The sequence below is a fragment of the Hyla sarda genome, chromosome 2, assembly GCF_029499605.1.
Source record: "Hyla sarda isolate aHylSar1 chromosome 2, aHylSar1.hap1, whole genome shotgun sequence".
Lineage (NCBI taxonomy): Eukaryota > Metazoa > Chordata > Amphibia > Anura > Hylidae > Hyla > Hyla sarda.
Genome location: NC_079190.1, coordinates 354,236,406 through 354,259,130, shown reverse-complemented (window position 1 = coordinate 354,259,130; position 22,725 = coordinate 354,236,406). Strand labels below are relative to the sequence as shown.

The window sequence follows — 22,725 nt, the reverse complement described above, 5'->3', positions numbered from 1 at the left end:
TTTAGTATTTAACTAACTATATAAGCCCAGATTTGAGAAAATACGCAATCAGTATATATATCCATATATACACCTCTTTTATAGGTGTGTACTTTTGCCTGGACTTTCACAATATCTAGGCCCTTAAGACTTTAACAGGAACAAAATGGTACAACACTTAGATGTACCCACAGGTTAGACTTAATAGAGGACTCTATGCTTTTAGTGCTCTGCTCACCCTAACTGGCTGGCTAATATTAGCTTTTCAGTTGTTGTACACACCAGTGCTGCAGCACACAGTCGCTGTGTACTCCACCCAAAATTGCACTCTCTCTCAATCTCAATCTCAATCCCTTCCCTATCAGTGCTTCTATGCTGGATTTGTGCTTGAGGTGATTCGCTGCTGTTTCTGCGCAACACACTGCTCTCTGTCCCTCTCTGCAATAGAACGCTGATGTGACTGGGAGGTGAATCACTGCTGTAAAAATGTTTTCTGTGCAATACACACTGCTGTCTGTCCCTCTCTCTCTGTAATAGAACGCTGATGTGACTGGCCGCAAGATGGCTGCCGATTATATAGGGCTGTGACATCACAGGGGTGGCTGGCTGCTGATAGGCTGCATGCTGCATGTGATTCAGGGTCATCCCGCCGACCCTTGTTCCCGCATTCCCAGGATTCCTTGCCCCATGTCATCACATGTGGATCTGCCATTTCAGATGCCCGGCCCCTGGAGCCTAGACCAAACTAAATGGAGTTTAATGAAGCGATTTGCACGATCGAATCACGGCGATATTCGCACAAATCAAATTTTTCCTGAAATTCGTAACAAATTTGGATTTGTTAGATTCGATTCGCTATCCCTAGGTATAGTGTTTATCAACATGTTTAACATGTCTATTGCATTTCTCTGTTTTACAGTGTCATACATTGTAGTAAATTAATGTTCATGTGTTTATAATTTTGTTGCTGCCACCGCTGGTGTATTTTATATAAGAGTATGAGAGGCAGGTCACATGATCCTTCCCACTTAGGCTTCTCATAGAAGCCACTAGCAGCCAGAGGCCTGTAACAAACTAGTTTGTCTACAAACACCTTCTGTGCAGAAACTGAATCTTGGTTCTGCCAGTGAAACAATCCAAACTTATATTCAAGTCTATTTAGTCTGAATTATTCACATTGGTTCTCACAGTAAGTATATTTACACCCACAAGCTGCTATCAGTCCAAACTAAAGGGATATCTTCTAAAATGTATTATTTGCTGTACAGAGGGAAAGTCTGAAGGGGAAGAAAGTAACAACTGCCCTTCTGCAACTACTTCACTGCTAGTGGGCCTCTGGTTGGTACCAGTGCTCCCACACCACAAACCTTGCCGCCCCACACTCTGCTATAGGGTATTGTTGCGCACAGAACTGTGGGTGACACAAGTATCCTTATATGTCTACTACCACAGAAAGCCAAACAATCTGGAACAAATTTGTACTGCTATGCTGTTCTGCATAAAACAAAATACAGATCTATATTAGGGTGAACAGACATTTGGAATTATGTACAGTTTGGGCTTTTAACAAATGTGTTGCAAAAGGATTTGACTTCATTTCTTAAAGATTTCGACCTCTAAGGCAATTTCCTATGCAGCACAAGATATGGGCATGTGATACAGTTACATAAAGGTAGTGTAAAAGAGACTTCCTGGGCCAAACCGTGGAAGGAGAGACAGAGTTTAAGACAGAATCTGCAGTTGACGTATGGCCCAATTTAATAGGAAACTAAAGTATATGAAAAATGAGGATGTATACACAAGCTAGAAGTCTTGTTTGCCTGATGAATTCTTCCCAGTGACTCATTATCTAATGATAGTTTCCCCATTCAAATTCCATCGCAGAATATTCTACATATCATTCAGTACTGAGTCACCCAAGAAGATTCTTTAAGTTACTAAATTGGCTGCTTTGACTTTAAAAGGACACTAGAGAAAAGAAGACTGGATTTAAATGATTATTAATTGATGTGAAGATTGGTTCTTGCATGTTGAGGCCACCTAGCTAGAAAATACACAAAGATTGATTTCCTGAATGTAACCCAGGATTCATATTAGCATGATCTATTCATGGGAAAGGCCAAGTATGTGTAGCAGACAAGTGTTCATCAGCCAAATCCATAGATAATATATTCTTAAATGGGCACTGTCACGAACACTTTTTTTTGATATGTTGTAGTACTTATGTACTACAACATATCTCTAATATAGTTTATGGTTTATTTTACATTTGAAAACCGGACACTAGGGGGTCTCCCTCCTAGTGGCCGGCTGCAGCCTGGCGTGATGTCATGCTTGAATTCGGACCGATTCCGGCCGGGTAATCGGTCCTAATTCATTCAGCCTGCTCTCACTCCCTGTCTGTCATTCAGACAGGCGGGAGCGAGCGCAGAGAACGCCGGGGCTGCGCGCATTGGCTGCCTAAATTCGCACACAGCCCGTCCCCGCCCCTGGCATGTAATCATCAGGGTGCCTCCAGCTGCTGCAAAACTACAACTGCAAGCATGCCCATACAGCTGCTGGCTGTATGGGCAGGTGTCGAGTTGTAGTTTAGCAAGAACTGTAGGCACCCTCCGGGCCGCCATCAAGGGGGAACAGCCAGTACCCCAGTAAGGGGCCCTGGCTCCCAGGTGCACCCCTCTGCAGCAGCCCCAACACAGAAGCAAAAGACCGCTGTTAAAACAGCAGTCTCCTGCTTCCACTGGCAGCTGTGACCCAATACTTACCGCCACATCCTCTGCTCCCTGTATGAAGCTCTTACAGGCAACAGCAGCACAGTGGAGCAATTGACTGCTGAACATCGGGCTGTGTATGGGAGGACCTTCGATTATGTCATTACCATGTGATCGGTCACATGGGTGGGAGGAGCCTGACTGCTGTGCTGTGGAGGCATAAGAAGTTTCTGTATAGGGGAATGTATTTATCATGAGAAGGTAACCTATAGTATACACACACACTCAACTATATCTGTGTTTTCCAGACAATGTGCCTCCAGCTGATACAAAACTACAACTTCCAGCATGCCCGGAGAGCCAACGGCTGTCTGGGCATGCTGGGAGTTGTAGTTTTGCAACAGCTGGAGATTGATTGTTTGGAAAACACTGCACTATAAAATTCACAAACACTGCATTTAACACACCAACCACAAACCCCCTTTTTCCATTTAAATTTTTTTTAAATTATTTTAGAATCCAAACATGTGGTATCGCCGCGTGCGTAAATGTCCAAACTATTACAATATAACGTTAACCCCTTGGGGACGGAGCCCATTATGACCCTAAGGACGGGAGCATTTTTTGCAAATCTGACCACTGTCACTTAAAGCATTAATAACTCTGGAATGCTTTTACTTATAAATTTGATTCCGTGATTGTTTTTTCGTGACATATTCTACTTTATGTTAGTGGTAAATTTTCGGCGATACTTGCATCCTTTCTTGGTGAAAAATGTGAAAATTTCATGAAAAATTTGAAAATTTAGCATTTTTCTAACTTTGAAGCTCTCTGCTTATAAGGAAAATGGATATTCCAAATAAATTATATATTGATTCACATATACAATATGTCTACTTTATGTTTGCATCATAAAATTGATGAGTTTTTACTTTTGGAAGACACCAGAGGGCTTCAAAGTTCAGCAACAATTTTCCAATTTTTCGCAAAATTTTCAAAATCTGAATTTTTCAGGGACCAGTTCAGGTTTGATGTGGATTTGAAGGGTCTTCTGGTTAGAAATACCCGATAAATGACCCCATTATAAAAACTGCACCCCTCAAAGTATTCAAAATGACATTCAGTAAGGGTGTTAACCCTTTAGGTGTTTCACAGGAATAGCAGCAAAGTGAAGGAGAAAATTCAAAATCTTCATTTTTTACACTGGCATGTTCTTGTAGACCCAGTTTTTGAATTTTTACAAGGGGTAAAAGGAAAAAAATCCTCTCAAAATTTGTAACCCAATTTCTCTCGAGTAAGAAAATACCTCATATGTGTATGTCAAGTGTTCGGCGGGCGCAGTAGAGGGCTCAGAAGCGAAGGAGCAACAATGGGATTTAGGAGAGTGAGTTTTTCTGAAATGGTTTTTGGGGGGCATGTCCCATTTAGGAAGCCCCTATGGTGCCAGGACAGCAAAAAAAAACACATCGCACACTATTATGGAAACGACACCCCTCAAGGAACGTAACAAGGGGTACGGTGAGCCTTAACACCCCACAGGTGTTTGACAACTTTTTGTTAAAGTCGGATGTGTAAATGAAAAAAAAATATTTTTCCACTAAAATGCTGGTTTTTCCCCAAATTTTACTTTTTTACAAAGGGTAGTAGGAGAAAATGCCCCCCAAAATTTGTAACCCCATTTCTTCTGAGTATGGAAATACCCCATGTTTGGACGTCAAGTGCACTGCGAGCGAACTACAATGCTCAGAAGAGAAGGAGCGCCATTGAGCTTTTAGAGAGAGAATTTGTTTGGAATGGAAGTCGGGGGCCATGTGCATTTACAAAGCCCCCCGTGGTGCCAGAACAGTGGACCCCCCCCCACATGTGACCCCATTTTGGAAACTACACCCCTCACGGAATGTAATAAGGGGTACAGTGAGCATTTACACCCCACTGGTGTTTGACAGATCTTTGGAACAGTGGGCTGTGCAAACAAAAATATTAAATTTTTCATTTTCACGGACCACTGTCCCAAAAATCTGTCAGACCCCTGTGGGGCGTAAATGCTCACTGTACCCCTTATTACATTCCGTGAGGGGTGTAGTTTCCAAAATGGGGTCACATGTGGGTATTTATTTTTTTGCATTTATGTCAGAACCGCTGTAAAATCAGCCACCCCTGTGCAAATAACCAATTTAGGCCCCAAATGTACATGGTGCGCTCTCACTCCTGAGCCTTGTTGTGCGCCCGCAGAGCATTTTACGCCCACATATGGGGTATTTCCGTACTCAGGAGAAATTGCGTTACAAATTTTGGGGGTCTTTTTTTCCTTTTACCTCTTGTGAAAATAAAAAGTAAAGGGCAACACCAGCATGTTAGTGTAAAAAACTTTTTTTTTTTACACTAACAGGCTGGTGTAGACCCCAACTTTTCCTTTTCATAAGGTGTAAAAGGAGAAAAAGCCCCTCAAAATTTGTAGCGTAATTTCTCCCGAGTTCGGAGATACCCCATATGTGGCCCTAAACTGTTTCCTTGAAATACGACAGGGCTCCAAAGTGAGAGAGCGCCATGCGCATTTGAGGACTAAATTAGGGATTGCATAGGGGTGGACATAGGGGTATTCTACGCCAGTGATTCCCAAACAGGGTGTCTCCAGCTGTTGCTAAACTCCCAGCATGCCTGGACAATCAGTGGCTGTCCGGAAATGCTGGGAGTTGTAGTTTTGCAACAGCTGGAGGCTCCGTTTTGGAAACACTGCTGTACAATACGTTTTTCATTTTTATTGGGGAAGGACAGTGTAAGGGGGTGTTTATGTAGTGTTTTACTCTTTATTAGGTGTTAGTGTAGTGTTTTTAGGGTACATTCACACTGGCGGGTTACGGTGAGTTTCCCGCTAGGAATTTGCGCTGCGGCGAAAAATTTGCTGCAGCTCATACTTGAAGCAGGAAACTTGCTGTAAACCCGCCCGTGTGAATGTACCCTGTACGTTCACATGGGGGGGGGGGGGGGGGGCAAACCTCCAGCTGTTTCAAAACTACAACTCCCAGCATGCACGGTCTGTCAGTACATGCTGGGAGTTGTAGTTTTGCAACAGTTGGAGGCACACTGGTTGGAAAACCTTCAGTTAGGTTCTGTTACCTAACTCAGTATTTTCCAACCAATGAGCCTCCAGCTGTTGCAAAACTACAACTCCCAGCATGCACGGTCTGTCAGTACATGCTGGGAGTTGTAGTTTTGAAACAGCTGGAGGCACACTGGTTGGAAAATACTGAGTTGGGTTCTGTTACCTAACTCAGTATTTTCCAACCAGTGTGCCTCCAGCTGTTGCAAAACTACAATTCCCAGCATGTCTGATCACAGAAGGGCATGCTGGGAGATGTAGTTATGCAACAGCTGGAGGTACGCAACTACAACTCCCAGCATGCCCAGACAGCTGTTTTCTGTGTGGGCATGCTGGAATTTGTAGTTTTGCAACATCTGGAGTGCTACAATTTAGAGACCACTGAACAGTGATCTCCAAACTGTGGACCTCCAGATGTTGCAAAACTACAACTCCCAGCATGCCCAGACAGCAAACAGCTGTGTGGGCATGCTAGGAGTAGTAGTTTTGCAAGATCTAGAGGGCAGTATAGAGATCACTGTGCAGTGATCTCTAAACTGCAGACCTCCAGCTGTTGCAAAACTACAAATTCCAGCATGCCCACACAGCAAACAGCTGTCTGGGCATGCTGGGAGTTGTAGTTTTGCAACATCTGGAGGGCTACAGTCTAGAGACCACTATAGTGGTCTCAGACTGTAGCCCTCTAGATGTTGCTAGGCAACTACTCACCGGCTTCCGTCGCAGCCGGGAGCCGTCCTCTTCTGCCGCACGCCGCCGCAGATCTCCGTCGCCGCCGCCGATCCCCCTCGCTCCGCTGCATCCGGAGGGGTAAGTGGACTCCGGCGCCGCTCCTCTTCGTTTTCCCCGTTCCTCCCCGCCTTTGTGGGAGGGCAGGACGGGGAAAACGAAAGTAAACCCCTCCGCCCCAGATCTGCTATTGGTGGTCGCGTTTAGACCACCAATAGCAGAGATCGGAGGGGTGGCAACTCTGCCACCTCACTCCTATCGCTTTAGGGGGATCGTGGGTGTCTTAGACACCCGCGATCCCCCTTCTATTCCGGGTCACCGGGTCACCATAGTCCCGTAATGACCCGGAATCGGCGCAAATCGCAAGTGTGAATTCACTTGCGATTTGCGCCGATCGCCGACATGGGGGGGTCTAATGACCCCCCTGGGCATTTGCACAGGGTGCCTGCTGATAGATATCAGCAGTCACCCCGGCCCGGTCCCCGCCCGGCGCGCGGCGGGGGCCGAAATTCCCACGGGCGTATGGATACGCCCTTCGTCCTTAAGTACCAGGACGCAAGGGCGTATGCATACGCCCTTCGTCCCCAACAGGTTAATTAACCCGCACAGTCAATGGCATAATTGCTAAAAAATACCAAAGTCCACAATTGCTAATTTAAAGTAATTTCATATACCATAAAAAATGAATAAAAAGCGATTGGAAAGTCCCATCAAAAACATAAATCGTACAAATCAAAGCGCAAAAGGTGAGCCCTCACACAGTCCAGTATATGGAAAAATTCTAGTTATGGGGGTCAGAAGAGGATGATTTTAAAGGGGTACTCCACTGCTCAGCGTTTGGAACAAACTGTTCCGAATGCTGGAGCCGGTGCTGGCAGCTCGTGATGTCATAGCACTGGCCCTCATGTCTTCACGCCCCACCCCCTCAATGCAAGTCTATGGGAGGGGGCGTAACGGCAGTCACGCCCCCTCCCATAGACTTGCATTGACGGGGTGGGGGTGACATCATGAGGGGGCAGGGCTATGACGTCACGAGCTCCCGGCGCCAGCTCCAGCATTTGGAACTGTTCCTCTTCTGACCCCTATAACTAGAAAGTGAGGGCAGAAGTCGGCGCCCAGCAGGCGTCAGTGACGTCGCGCCAGCTATGGAAGTTGGCTTCCGGGAGAGGACAACGCAGCAACACAAGAAGAGCTGAAGAAGACAACTTTGTAAGTTATAAAAAAATTTTTAAAAGGCCGGGAGGGGGTTAGGGTAGATTACCAATAGGTAGGGACAGAAGAAAAAAAAAAAAAAGATGGTTGGAGCTACACTCTAAATGAAAGATGTGTATTATAAAGACACAAATGAGTTCCCAATGTTTTATATAGATCCCTATGAAATACACTACAGCTTAATTAATTTAATCTGACATACAATCTGTAATCATTTTTAGTGTCTGTCCGGTAATTCAGAATGTTTGGTTAAAAATAAGATGCCACTCAAGAAGATGCTGAAGCCAAGTGTTCCCTAAATAGACGGTCAGAAGCCACATTCTGGGGAAGACCAAGCGTGATTTCTCATTTTTTGGCAACTGCAGATTATTATTTATCACTGATATCAATGAACGCATAACATTATTGATACTTGGCACCTTGGCTGGAGTTATATCCCTGGCAGTGGACACCAAGTTAACTATATAATTTGCGGTTGGCTACTGGGTCAGGATCACATACCAAGCACGTGACACTGGCCATCATTGTTTTATTTATAAGATATACAGTAAATTATAATAGTAATACATTTCATATTTGTTTGAATTAGGTCATTTTTAGTAAAACTTTTAACTATATATTGGTTATATACTTTTTCTTTAAAGGGAATCTGTCAGATGAAGCTCATGTTATGATATCACATATGATATCATGTTATGATAAGACACATGATATCTTCTTTCACAGCCAAGTGTCAATGGCGGTCCCGAGCCACTGAAGTGCCACAGGCTGGCACAACTCCTTGTTCCCCCTCCCTCCTTGATAGAAAGTCAAGCCCTGCCTATCAAGTCAGCTGGAAGCTTAGTAGCATTTCCAAGTCTGGCACTGGTGTACAATTTGTATACACAACACAGGAACGAGATTCGGACACTCACAATGAATGTCTATGAGAAAGCATCATTGACACTCACCCAGTAAGAAGCGAAAGAAACAGGGTCACCTGCATTATTTACCTATAAATTAAGGTTAGTGCAGGTGATCCTGCTGTCAGTCTCCCTTTAAAGGGGTACTGCGCCCCTAGACATCTTATCCCCTATCCAAAGGATAGGGGATAAGATGTCAGATCACCGCCGTCCCTCTGCTGGGGACAAGTCTATGGCAGGGGCGTGACGACCGCCACGCCCCCTCCCATAGACTCGTATTGAGGGGGCAGGCGGTGACGTCGAGAGGGGCGGAGCCGTGACGTAATGATGCTCCGGCCCCTGTACTGCCCATCATTACGTGCAGAGCGAATTCGCTCTGTGCAGTAATGACAGCGGGGTGCCACAGCGGCGATCCCGGGGCGCCCCAGCAGCGGGACCTAGGTGATCTGACATCTTATCCCCTATCCTTTGGATAGGAGATAAGATGTCTAGGGGCGGAGTATCCCTTTAAATGAAAGATACCAAGTGCGGTGAGTGCAGCTTATATTACTCTGATTTTGGGATTTCTGTGAGAGACTCTGCATCTATGGAATAGCAGAACACCACTGCATCTATGGGATAGCAGAACACCACAAAACTGCATCTTTTACACTCATATATGGGTGAAGTAGTGCAGACCTGCTGCTGAACTGTGATATACATCCATAATATTCACCTGTGGCAACCAAGGAAATTAAGTATTATTATGCAGGAATTCAATATATGCACAGGCCGGAACTGGCAAGGCAGGAGTTGCTGATACTTAGATTTTCCACTCTGTCTCAACACACCTCTGTCTGATTTTACCCCCTGGAACACTTGCTGCAGTAGATAGTTTTGATTAAAAAAAACAAAAAAACTTTTAAATAAAAAAATCCACTTTACTACTACTTAAAATCTTTACCTAAGGGCTATGGACACCTTTTAAAGGAAAACAGTCAGCTTTTTCACCTACATTGAACCCAATATACTGGGTTATAGTGTTGGTGAACAAGAGTCCAGGGAAGGGTCACTTACTAAAATTCAGTAGGTCCTGAGATATGTCCCCAGGAAGATCCTCTACTAAATTCAGTGAATTGCGCACTAAAGGCGGAGCCCTGCTGGTTCAATTTACATATTTATGGTCTGTGGGGGAGATTTATCAAACCATGTGGAGAGGAAGAGTGGTTCAACTGCCCATAGCAACCAATCAGATCGCTTTCTTTATTTTAAAAATTTTTAAATGTTAAAAAATGAAAGAAGCAACCTGATTGGTTGCTGTGGGCAACTGTACCATTCTTCTTCTGCACAGGTTTTGATAAATCTCTCCCTGTGACTCCACATCCTAGTGATGTGGAGTTGCTGGTCACGTGAGCGATCTGCTCTTTGCATTAAGCGCATTCTCCGACTGAGCAACTCCACTACTCACGGGACCAGCAACTCCACGTCACTAAGACGAGGAGTCACAGACCATACATATCTAAATTGAGCCAACGGGGCTCATCTCTAACATGCAATTCACTTAATCTAGCAGAGGATCTTCTGGGGGACATATCTCAGGACCCACTGGACATATTTTAGTAAGTGACCCCTCATTGGACTCCAGGTAACCCACACTATAACCCAGTGTATTGTGTTTAGTGTGGGTGAACAGGCTGACAATTTTTTTTAATGCGTTTATTTATTTATTATCTTTTTGTACTTATTATGACGACAAAAACATTTTCTCTATACACTTTTTATTAACAAATCTGCTTACTTTCACCTCTACAGTCTCATTGTTTTGACATATAGTAAATATCAGAATCTTTTCGCCCTAAAGGTAGGTTTATTACATCACTGGAATAAAGTAGTTGCATGAAATGCAGTTTACCTAGTGGTAATGTGCCCAAAAAGTGTTATGTTTTTCTAAAAGACACAATAGAAAGGAGGTAATTTGCTAAAATAGCAAATTCCACAATTCTCCACAGGAGGGACACATAAGACCAATAAGGTTAATCGAGAGTTGTTCTTCAATGGTCAAATGATCTAAATCACAACCCAAGCTTTGGCATGTCTTACACATGGTTTTTAATAAGTTAAGATGAAAACCAATATAATACCTTTAAATGTATCCCATTTCTACAGGGGCAGCTAAAACATTTTTGTCTAACATTTCATTTATGGCCCTATGAGTATGAAAGTTAGTGTAAGGGGTACATTGGGGAGTCAACTCTAAAGCTTGTCAAGTACCCATGCCCCTTGTCTTTCCTAAATTTAAAGGAAATTGGGTCTTTAGTTATCTGAGGCAGGCTTGCTGTCAAGATGATGTCATTAGTCACCATTATTTGAACTATTGTGTAGATTAAGTTGTTAACCCCTAGAGGGCCCATAACATAATTGTACGTCATCGGTGCCCTGGGACGTAGCACACCATGCTGTACATTTACACCATGAACATAAAGTAAGAGCAGGAGACGGTACCTCCCTGCTAATGGTGGACATCAGTAATGCCATTGTTGCCCACAATTAACCCTTTAGATGCCATGATCAATTCTGATCACGGCACCTTAAGCAGTTGAGATCTATGTGAGACTTATCGGACCACCCACAGCAGGTCCAATGAGTCAAGATGGCAGCCTCCATGCCCACTCCGGTGATCCTCTTGTATAGTCACAGATTGTACTGGTCAGTGCTATGCTAATACATAGCTCTAAACATACAGCTCTGTACAGTAATAGCAATCAAAACATTGATTTAAGTAGTCCCCTCTGGGAATAAACAATATTTGGTATTGCTGCAATTAGTAAAATATCATGTTAATGATCCCATATGGAGAACTTTGTAAATGTAAAGGAGTACCAAAGCCCCAATTTGCTGATTTTTGATCACATCACATCCCAAAAAAATTTAGTAAAAAGTAATCAAAAAGTCACATAAATGCAAAAGTGGTACTGATAAAATCTACAGATGCCGGCGCAACAAAAGGAGACCCTTTTGTTTTTTTTTTTACAAGTAGTACAGCACTAAACAAACATGTAACCCTGGGTATCATTTTAATCGTAGTGACATAATAAACATGCCAGTTTTACTGTTAAGTACACTGTATAAAAACGGGTGTCACAACAATATACAATTTGTTGTACCAAAAAACAAGCCCTCATATGGTTCTGTGGATGGAAAAATAAAACTGTTATGGCTCTTAAAATGCGAGGAGGAAAAATGAAAATGCAAAAATTAAACTTCACTGTGTCCTCAAGGCCAAAATGGGCTGTGTCTTTAAAGGGATTATGTTGAAGAGAACCTATGGTTCACAGTAAAGAACTCAAAGTACAGAATGTATAGTTAATGTTAATGTATAGTTATATTAACCCATAGTTAACACACCTAGTGCCTTCCTTTTCAATCTTGATGACCATACCGAGTCCCCTCTACATGTATGTATGTATGTATGTATGTATATTAAACAAAAAATCCCAAAGTCAGTTTTCACTCAGCCAACCAAGGCCCATATATGATACTTCTATTGCTTTAGAAATCACTTGTCAGCAGGCTCCTCATAATCCTTACAAGCAAGATTACAAAGAAAAGTAACACCTTAATATAGTTAACACAGGAACAGCTATTCAAAATAGGTAACAGCTCACCCCCTCTGCTGCCCTGCACAGTGACTTCTGCACAGGTCACAGGGCATGCTTAGCATTCTCTCATAGTGAATGTGTCATCTTCTGTCCATCTTCTGCTGTAAAGCATATCTCTGAATGCTGTTAAAGGGGTATAACTATCTCATGAAGTTATTCTCTATCTACAAGATACAAGATAACAAGCTGATCAGCGGTTGCCAACCCTTGGGACACCCACTGATCATAAGAATAGGGACACAATTGTCCCTTAGAACCAGCATAATGCAAAATATTGAACAAAAAATATTTTTTTCAACAGTTATTGATACCATCATTTTTACCTAACTTATTCTGGAATTGGTAGATGGATATTTTATGATGCCAGAATTTTCTGGTATTAAACAAAATAGTCTTTTGCTACAGAATAAAAAGAGTGAATATGTTCTAATTCCATTATTCAGTCATTTCTACTGCAGGTCTGTGAAGGGGATACAGTGCCAAAGAATGAAAGGCATACTGAATTTGTCTCATTTCAGACAAATCTGAGAAAAAATTGTGGACTGCAAATGTACAGAGATATTCTCAGCATTGTTTCTAGGAAAGACTATCTTTGTACATGTGGAATCTGACATTGTGTGGAACCTGGACAGCTCTGTATAATCATGTTGTGAATATAGTGCAATGAATATAGTACAGTTACCATATATAAGCCGACCCGAATATAAGCCGAGGCCCCTAATTTCACCCCAAAAACCCAGGAAAAGTTATTGACTCGACTATAAGCCTAGAGTGGGAAATACATCATCCCCCCTGTCTTCATCCAGACCCCCGTCATCATCCCCCCCCTTTCATTATCACAATCATTATCACAATTCATTACCACAATTCCCCCCTGTCAATCCCTTCATCGGTGGTCTTCAACCTGCGGACCTCCAGATGTTGCAAAACTACAACTCCCAGCATGCCCGGACAGCCATCGGCTGTAGTTTTGAAACCTCTGGAGGTCCGCAGGTTGAAGACCACTGCGGTCTTCGTCATCATTCAGACACAGTGCACAGTGGCATCTGCCTGCCTCCAACAGCAACGGTCATAAAGTAATTGATGGAGTAGGGACCTGATGTTTCTTCATGCTCCACCATGTTTTCATGCTCTATCTGTATTAAACTGCATCTGCATTCTAAAGACACGTTACAGACTTCCTGTGACACCATCTAAAAGTAGAATTTGTCCAACTTGATTAGCAGGGCCAGCTAATGCACCATGTATGACCGCACTGGTTGTACACCCCTATGGTTGACCCTGGTAATTCAAGTAACTCAGCCATGTACAGTACCTCAAAACATTTATGTACTGTGCTATCTATGCACAAGTCATACCATTGCCAGTGTCAAGATGTTGTAAAAATTAGATTTTTATTAAAATAAATATATTAAAAGAAACAGCATTATGAGAAACTACATCTTTGTTTAACTTGTTATATATGGTTTTAGGGTTCAATTCTAGCTAAAAAGCTCTAAAGCAAAACTTTTACTGGACTGAGTTCTGAAATGGATAAATCCCAACATGTTATGTTAATCCCAACATGTTACAATAATGTGTAATCGGATTACACCTTGTCCACATAGTTGCTTCTGTTATAAATTAGCCTAGGTTCACACATCCGTTGGTTCCCGTCCCGATATTCACCCGTTCAAGTAAAATAACGGAACATTAAAAAAACGGGTTACCAACCGATGCAAACGGATTGCAAATGGGTCTAGTAACCGTTTTTTTTAACGGTTGAACACTCCTATATTATATCCGTTTGCACCCGTTTTAAACCCATTTTAATCCGTTAATCCTTTAATCCGTTAATTCCTGGTTCATGCCACCTCTTCGGAGCATGCTCAAAAGAAAATAGAGGTGAAAAACGGATTTAAATTAACGGGGACAAACGGGTACGTTAAAGGGTAACCCGTTTATAACCCGTTTCCCATAGACTTCAAAGTTAAATTTAAAAGACCCGTTTTTCACCCGTTATTTTTGATAGGCAAAAAAATAGTGCATGGAACGTCTTTTGGCCGTCAAAAATAATGGGTTAGAAACATAACGGGTGCAAACAGGTGATAAAGGACTGTAAAAAAAATCCCATTGAGATCAATGGGATCCGTTTACAGACCTTTACAACCCGTTTCCAAAATTAGCAAATGGGTTGTATAACGGGCATTTTTTGACGGGAGCAGGCGGCTGTGTGAACGAACCCTTAATATGTTGCAACTTGTAATTTCGGTTTCTCTAGTATTTTAAGTTCATGTTTTGTTGGTTTCTTTGTGCAGATAACTCTTTGACATCTACAGTACTTAGAAAACAAATACTATGGCACTGTAGAAGGCAGGTATAGATTGAGGTTCAAATGTCCTATACATGCTTTTCTTAGTTTTGATACTGGCATTGAAGACTACAGTTTAGATAAGGTTATCTAGATGGTTATTGTATAAGTTGGAGTTCCTAGTGTTTAAAGAAGAGTGTGATAAAAAGAAGTTAACAAATAAGATGAAGGGAACCAATGACAGTTCCAATCAGAAGGTCTTCACAATTACTTAAGAAAAAAAGAAATACCCAATATGACCCAAAAAAGAAAAAGAAAAATACCCAAAACTCTAGATGCATGCTAGAAAATGACTTCTATGGAGTCCATGACCACCAATTTCTAGAATAAACAGGTTTGTTGTGCTCAGTAGTGCTTTAGGGATCTGAAAGATTTGATTTATTATGAATCTGTAGTACATAAATGATATTTTGCGTTATTATTATTATTTTTTTTTTTTGAGGTTTGCTGTTAGGATATCTCAAAAGGCATTTAGCTGCCCATCATGTAATCTTCTCCCACGTTTCAATAACACATCAGAAGATAAGATTTTCACTTTAAGAAGCCTAGGGATTATTTGATATGTTCCTTAAGAGGAATCAACGGTACCACCTGTCAGAAAAAGGTGTATGTGAATAGATATTGGAAGTACAGTGATCCCTCAACTTACAATGGCCTCAACATACAATAGTTTCAACATACAATGGTCTTTTATGGACCATTGTAACTTGAAACCAGACTCAACATACAATGCTACAGACAGTCCAGATCTGTGAAACCTGTCAATGCCTGGAAGAACTGACCAATCAGAATGGGCATTTTACCAGACACCAGTCAGTGCATACACTTCAGTAATACAGATGTTTTACTGAAGTGTATGCACTGACTGGTGTCTAGTAGCGCCCCTACAGTACAGGGAGGTATTATATTTTCTGTGCTACTCTTTACCTGTGCCAGGGTTAGCTGCTCCTTTGGACACCAGGTAAGGGCAGCTCCATGTTACTTTTTAGGACATTGTGTATTCTGTACAGAACACTGAAGAAGCTCCTGTCCTCTACATAGACCAGCATTTCCCAACCAGGGTGCCTCCAGCTGTTGCAAAACTATAACTCTCAGCATGCCCGGACAGCCAAAGGCTGTCCGGGCATGCGCAGAGTTGTAGTTTTGCAACAGCTGGAGGCACCCTGGTTGGTAAACACTGACAGTGATTTACAGCTCCTAGAAGTTCTTTCTTACTTTTATATGCAAGGATTTGCTTTATCTATATTAGTTATCTACTTATTTTTCTTTAATCCTCACGTTTTCCTATTTTTGAATGACATTTTGGTGGCTTCAGAACCAACTACCAGGTTTCCATAGACTTATGGTCAACATACAATGGTTTCAACATACAATGGTCGTCCTGAAACCAATTAATATTGTAACTTTGATGGACCACTGTAATGATCTAGCATGGACATAATAATACTTCTTACAATATATTTTTCAGTAAACTTCTTTCTTATAGAGAGGTCTACAGATTTCTGAGGCAGGATCCCATACAACCGGCAAGGATATTGTAAACTTCCCCTTTATAACAGGCACTTCAAATTTCTCAGTACAAACACATCAGTACGAATTGGGATGGAACAGAATCACTTTTACCTTGTCGTGTTCACACTCTAGCTTGAACTTGATAGATTAAACTGTTGAAGGTTCTACTTTTGACTGATGTGCTGCAAGACCATATTTTATCATAGACAATACTGGATGATAGCACCAATAGAGCAATACAGTTAATGAGTTGTAAATGTCAGAAGCACATGATCAAGACTGACCTTATTAAGGGTAATATATGACCTAAACCTTCAGTATAAGTACATTGTAGAGTGGAGTTTATGAAGGCCAGTCTAGGACGATGTAAATATTCTGAGCACACTTAAGTCTGGAGATAACTTATAAGAAAATTGTTCACGTCTAGTTAGCTCTACATTAGTAATGGTGAATAATGGGTGACCAAATTTGTAACACCCCCAGGCTTAACACCTTAACTACTGTTCGTGGCCCACCTCCTGCTAGGAAAGGAAGTCATATTCCTGAATCGGATAAAATAGCAATTTTAGAGCAATTTGCTGATTTATTACGTTCACATTATTAGGAAGGTCCAGTGCATCTCACAGAAAAAATGGGGAATGTCTTTTTTATTTAATACACTGTTATCATGATCCTTGTAATTCTGTCTATCGATTTATTTGTAATCTATGTAATCTATCTATTTAAATACATAATCATATCTCAATTTTTTTATTATTTAACTAATCACATATATCTATTTGTTATCGATTCATCTAATCCTATCTATCTATTTGTTATCTATTTATGTAATCTTATCTATCTATTTATATTTGTAAACATCTATCTGTCTATCTATCATATCTATCTATTCATCTATCTGTTATGTATCTATTCCATATCTATCAATCTGTTATCTATCTCTAATATATCTATGTTATCTATCTATCTATCTATCTATCTATCTATCTAATATATCTATCTTTTCATATCTATGTATCATCTTCTCTCATCTATCTAATCTATCTATCTATCTATCTATCTATCTATCTATCTATCTATCTATGAATAGACACCATAGATGTGACATTGGGGACACCCCTGACAATTAATACATGCTATTAATAGCTGTATATGAACAATTGAAGCTAAATATTAATACTGTGGATTGTGGAGCACAGGGCAGGCTAGGATTTGTATAAGCTCTTGGCTAACAGTCTGGAGCAGTATTTTGGTATTATGTTTTATGACCACTACGATTAAATATGTGGATTGTTCTACAGTCCAATAAAAAAGGACTATACACCATAGCTTTGAATGATTTTACTCACTCCACGTTAACTCATTTAGAAATATTACATTTACCATCCTATTCTGTAAACAGTATTACAATTATACCAGCTTTTATTCATGAACTATAGAGATTTGTTTCTCTTTGTTCCATCTTTCATTATAACCAGAAACAACAATATCTTTGGGCTTCATTATTTTAGTTCATTAATGTTATTCATCTTATATGTTGGTATTTTAATTCATCTGGTTTTACGTTCAGGATTCAGTGATATTGTGTATGAGGCATCAGTTCTGTATAACTGCTGATGTTCAGTAAAAAGGTTGGTTGTATATATCATACAGTGGCCTACATCTGACCGGTTCTGACTCAATTCATCTGAATGTTCAGCAACTGATGGTTACATGTTTACTCTTATTGTGACTGCTGAGCTGGTAAATATTTCCTGAATTTCAGCAAGAAAAAAAAAAATCTACTTTGCTATTTTTTTGCTGGATGACAATAAAATAAACAAAATAAGTAAATGTGACATTATATGTCCATTTAGCTCTAATCTTGTCTATCTATATATCTATCTCATATCTATCTATCTATCTATATATCTATCTCATATCTATCTATCTATATATCTATTTCATATCTATCTATCTATCTCATATCTATCTATCTATCTATCTATCTCTCTCATATCTATCTATCAATCTATCTCTCTCATATCTATCTATCTCATATCTATCTATCTCATATCTAGCTATCTATCTATCTCATATCTCTATCTATCTCATACCTATCTATCAATCTATCTCTCTCATATATATCTATCTCATATCTATCTATCTATCTATCTATCTATCTATCTATCAATCAATCTATTTCTCTCATATCTATCTATTTTATATCTATCTATCTCATATCTATCTATCTCTCTCATATCTATCTATCTATCTCTCATATCTATCTCATATCTATCTATCTATCTATCTTTCTCATATCTGTCTATCTCATATCTATCTATCTATCTATCTATCTATCTATCTATCTATCTATCTCTCATATCTCTCTCTCTCATCTATCTATATATCTCATATCTATCTATCTATCTATCTATCTATCTATCTCATATCTATCTATCTCATATCTATCTATTTATCTATCTCTTATCCATCTATCTATCTATCTCATATCTATCTATCTCATATCTATATATCTCATATCTATCTTTCTATCTACCTAATCATTGTCTTTCTATTTAAATCTATCTATCTATTTATCATGTCTATCTATACATCTAATATATATTTATTTATTTATTTTATTCTTTATTTAATATGTCTACTTATCTAAAATCTATCTATCTAATATCTATCTATCTACAGTATCTATCTATTAAAACAGGAAAACAACACTTTCAAGTCAAATAAATATAAGGTGCCAGCAAAAAAGGACCCAGATACACAAGTCCAGAAATGTGGTATACAAAGACGTAGCAGCACATCTTCTGGTATCTCTTTTAAGTTATTTATTTCCAAGCAAAATCATGATAAGATGCATCTATTGTGATGCGACATTTCAGTCTCCTCACAAGACCATGTTCACGCATCAAATGTTGCGCCACAATAGATGCACTTTATCCAAGATTTTGCTGTAAAATAAATCATTTGTAGAGATACTAGAAGGTGTGCTACAACCAATATCTATCTATTTCATATCTCTCCATCTGCTATAAGGGAACGTGTGCTTTAAAAAAAAACAAAAAAAAACGCTAAAACAAACTATATTCTCACTGCAAATGCTCTTCCTATATGCTGACTCTGGCAGAAAGGGCTATGAGAATGAGCTATGTTCAGAATGTAGCATGAATATTTTAATGTCTGGACTTAAGGAATTTGTTAAGCCCTGAAGGGTCAATCTTATTGTCTAGCTTTTATCTTGCCCGCAGATCAGTGGGTTCAATATACAAATTGCAGTGTATCAGTTTAACTCCTTTACAGCATGTCTTGAATAGCTTATTACAAGTCACACTTTGTTGGAGAATGCCAGTAGATCAGCTTTAAAACAAACAGCTGCCTTACCAAATACCTACACCACATCATTGTTCCAGCCAAAATATACTTGTAAAGCTTTCACACCACTAAATATCCCCATGTCCACATTACTGGGATCTGTGCATAGTTATATGCTGGAGGCAATGATAGAAAGCAGGGTTCTGCACACTATAGTATTTGTGCAAGAGCTTTGTGAAAATATAAAACTACAAAACTTCAAAGACTATGTGGCCATGGGCTAGATTCATGTAAAATAGATGGACTATAACCATAAAGCCTAATACTAATCACAACAAATGGACAAAAAGAAAGAAAGTTTTCTTTTTTTTTCTACTAAAATAAAAAAAGTTAGCAAAAAGCATTGACTGTAATCTTTTAAATCTCATCCCCTCGAGGTATTTGGAATAGCAGCAGAAGAGAATGGATCTCATTTTCTTGCCTGGCTTTTAACTGTTTAAAGGCATTAAGCATGTGACAGGTCCATGTGGCAGAGTGTTAATGGATGGGCTACTTACCACCATGAAGAATCAACTCTTGGAGTCAGAATAAGCAGTATTAGTAGATAGGCAACATACATCCTGCAGTTGGTTTGGACATTTTCGGATGAAGCTACTGTCCTGTGGCAATGCCTTAATCCTGGAGATGAGGACATTTTGGGATGACTTCTGAATGGTTCTCCAGGATGAGATAGTCCCAGCATAGTTATGGTATCTCCAAAAAGTGCTTTGTATACAGTAGAGAAGGACACCTGGAAATCCAGATTATCATGCAGGTAAGTGCTTCACTGCATGGGATAAATTGTTTTTTTAATCCAAGGTAAAAAGAAGCAAATCTAGGATCTACTTTCTCCTTAAGTCTTTATGTTTCATTCTGGATAAAATAATTCACATCTTAATCTATTAAGCTGTTCATGGCGAATGGTCCTTGTAGAGGGGATTAGAATATAGTTCTCTGTCTTCTTTGCCAAATTTTCTAGTTATAAATGTAATTCTGTGTTATGGAAATACACCATAAATTGGGAATTGATGCTCCAAAAATGTCATAGTTTCCTCAACTAGTTAAAAAGATGTACAGAAGTGGATGCTGTAGAAATTCTTAAGAAAACTTGGCTGCTTTGTGTCCCTGGAGATGGAGGAGGGAAACCCATAGGTTCTGGATGCTGCTGGTGGGGAGATCTTCCTTGTGGAGTCTGTGATGAAGAGGACAGACAGGGATGATCTGACTTGTTCCTTTGCTCTGTGTTTCATTGGATAGGGAGAAGTTTGATAAATTCCTGGATTCACTTGAGAGGTAGCAGATCCCAGAGTTTGCTGGAACTCCCCTTTAGTGTGAAAGTGCCTCTGCATTGGGTGAGGATAGACTGAGCTACCTATGTAAAGAGTTGCAGCAGCAGCAGTATACCACCACCTGCTGCTGTGATACAGACACACAGATAGTAGGAGGAAGACACATGCATTCAGTTATAGACAGTGCACAGGGTGGAAGCCGACTCTACATGGTCTTAGTGCTCTCAGATTTACATGACATCATTACTGCAAAAAAGTGCTGTTTCTTTAAAAGCCAGCTGGCTCAAAGAAAACAGTCTTATGTAATAGATTTTTATATGAGGATGTAGATTTGTAAACCCTCATTGACTACTATAATCCAAAGAAACTGTATTGATCCGGGTAACTATAATAATGATCCCTCTGATAAGAATTATCATTTAATAAAAAAAAAATATAGGATCAACTATGTAATAAAAATATTTAACTATGAATAGAGATGAGAAATTTGGGGTAAGATCAGACTGTATGTGGGATTTGGTAAAAGTAGTATATTTTCAGATAATTACTCCTAGAGTAAATTGTGAACCTGAAGAGTTGAACTGTAAATCATGGTATGTGTGGAGTAACCAGGCTAAATATATAAGCACATCAGTGTCCTGGCACTATTGTCAGTCTGAAGAGGGATGTTACCGTATTTTTCGCCGTATAAGACGCACTTTTTCTTCCCCAAAACTGTGGGGAAAAAGTCAGTGCGTCTTATATGGCGAATACACACACCTATCACGGCGGTCCCTGCGGCCATCAACGGCCGGGACAAGCGGCTAATACAGGACATCACCAATCGCGGTGAGGCCCTGTATTAACCCTTCAGACGTGACGATCAAAGCTGACCGCCGTGTCTGAAGGGAAAGTGACACTAACCCGGCTGTTTGTCAGGCTGTTTGGGACTGCCGCGGTGAAATCGCGGCATCCCGAACAGCTTACAGACATCGGGAGGGACCTTACCTGCCTCCTCGGTGTCTGCTCTGTGCCGGGATCCCCTGCATGGGCGGCGCTCTCCTTCGACGTCATCACGTCGTCGTGCACGCCGTCCCATCCTCCAATAGGAGCGGCGTGCGTAGCGACGTGATGACGGCGACGGAGAGCGTGGATCCCGGGGAAGAAGACGTCCGGAGCGTTGGAGACACCCCGGGGATGCAGCGACAGCGATGGAGCGACATCCAGGGCTGCGGTGACGGGTCTGGAGCGGTGGGAACATGTGAGTATTACCTCCTATACCAGTGGTCTTAAACCTGCAGACCTCCAGATGTTGCAAAACTACAACTCCCAGCATGCCTGGACAGCCGTTGGCTGTCCGGGCATGCTGGGAGTTGTAGTTTTGCAACATCTGGAGGTCCGCAGGTTGAAGATCACTGTTGGGTTTAGAATCTTTTTTTTCTAGATTTTGCACCTTTAAAATTGGGTGCGTCTTATATGCCGGTGCATCCTATAGGGCGAAAAATACGGTAAACCTCTGAGACATTTGACCTGTACCCATATCAAAAATGGAGCCGCCCCACCCCAACCCTTTTTCTCCTGATGAGGACACCCTTGCACCCATGCAGAAAATGAATGAAAAGGGGGCATGTACTGTGGATATGGCATAAATGTCTGAGATGGAAATATATCTTTAAGAAAGCCTATCTTAACCCTTTATTGCCAGCATATGACAGCAATTACCCTAAAAATGTTAATGTTTGTTCAGTGAGCTTCCAGTGTTCTGATTTTCTAGTGCAGAGGACCCTTTATTGATCTAAAGAACTGCCATGCCTTCATATGTGGCACTCCACGTTTATTTTATATATAATTTAAGCAAAGTTTACTTTTTTTGTAAATAAAGAGTTATTTACAAACACAGTGTCACATATGTGTGAGTGAATGAGTGGTCCACTCCAAGTTGGTGGCGGGGGGTCTGATCAATGCAGATATCTTTG

The 22,725-nt window shown here is 40.7% G+C and overlaps 1 protein-coding gene across 2 annotated transcripts in view; it reads right to left on the bottom strand.

Moving 5' to 3' along the window:
* Window positions 1-20,999, bottom strand: part of WNT2B (Wnt family member 2B) — a 105,131-nt gene extending 84,132 nt beyond the window's left edge. For both annotated transcript variants that reach the window (XM_056558284.1, XM_056558285.1), the window contains exon 1: window positions 20,000-20,999. In XM_056558284.1, coding sequence (XP_056414259.1) covers window positions 20,000-20,184 — 185 coding nt within the window. In that variant the 5' untranslated portion in view covers window positions 20,185-20,999. The remainder of the gene's footprint in view (window positions 1-19,999) is intronic.
* Window positions 21,000-22,725: the final 1,726 nt, after the last annotated feature.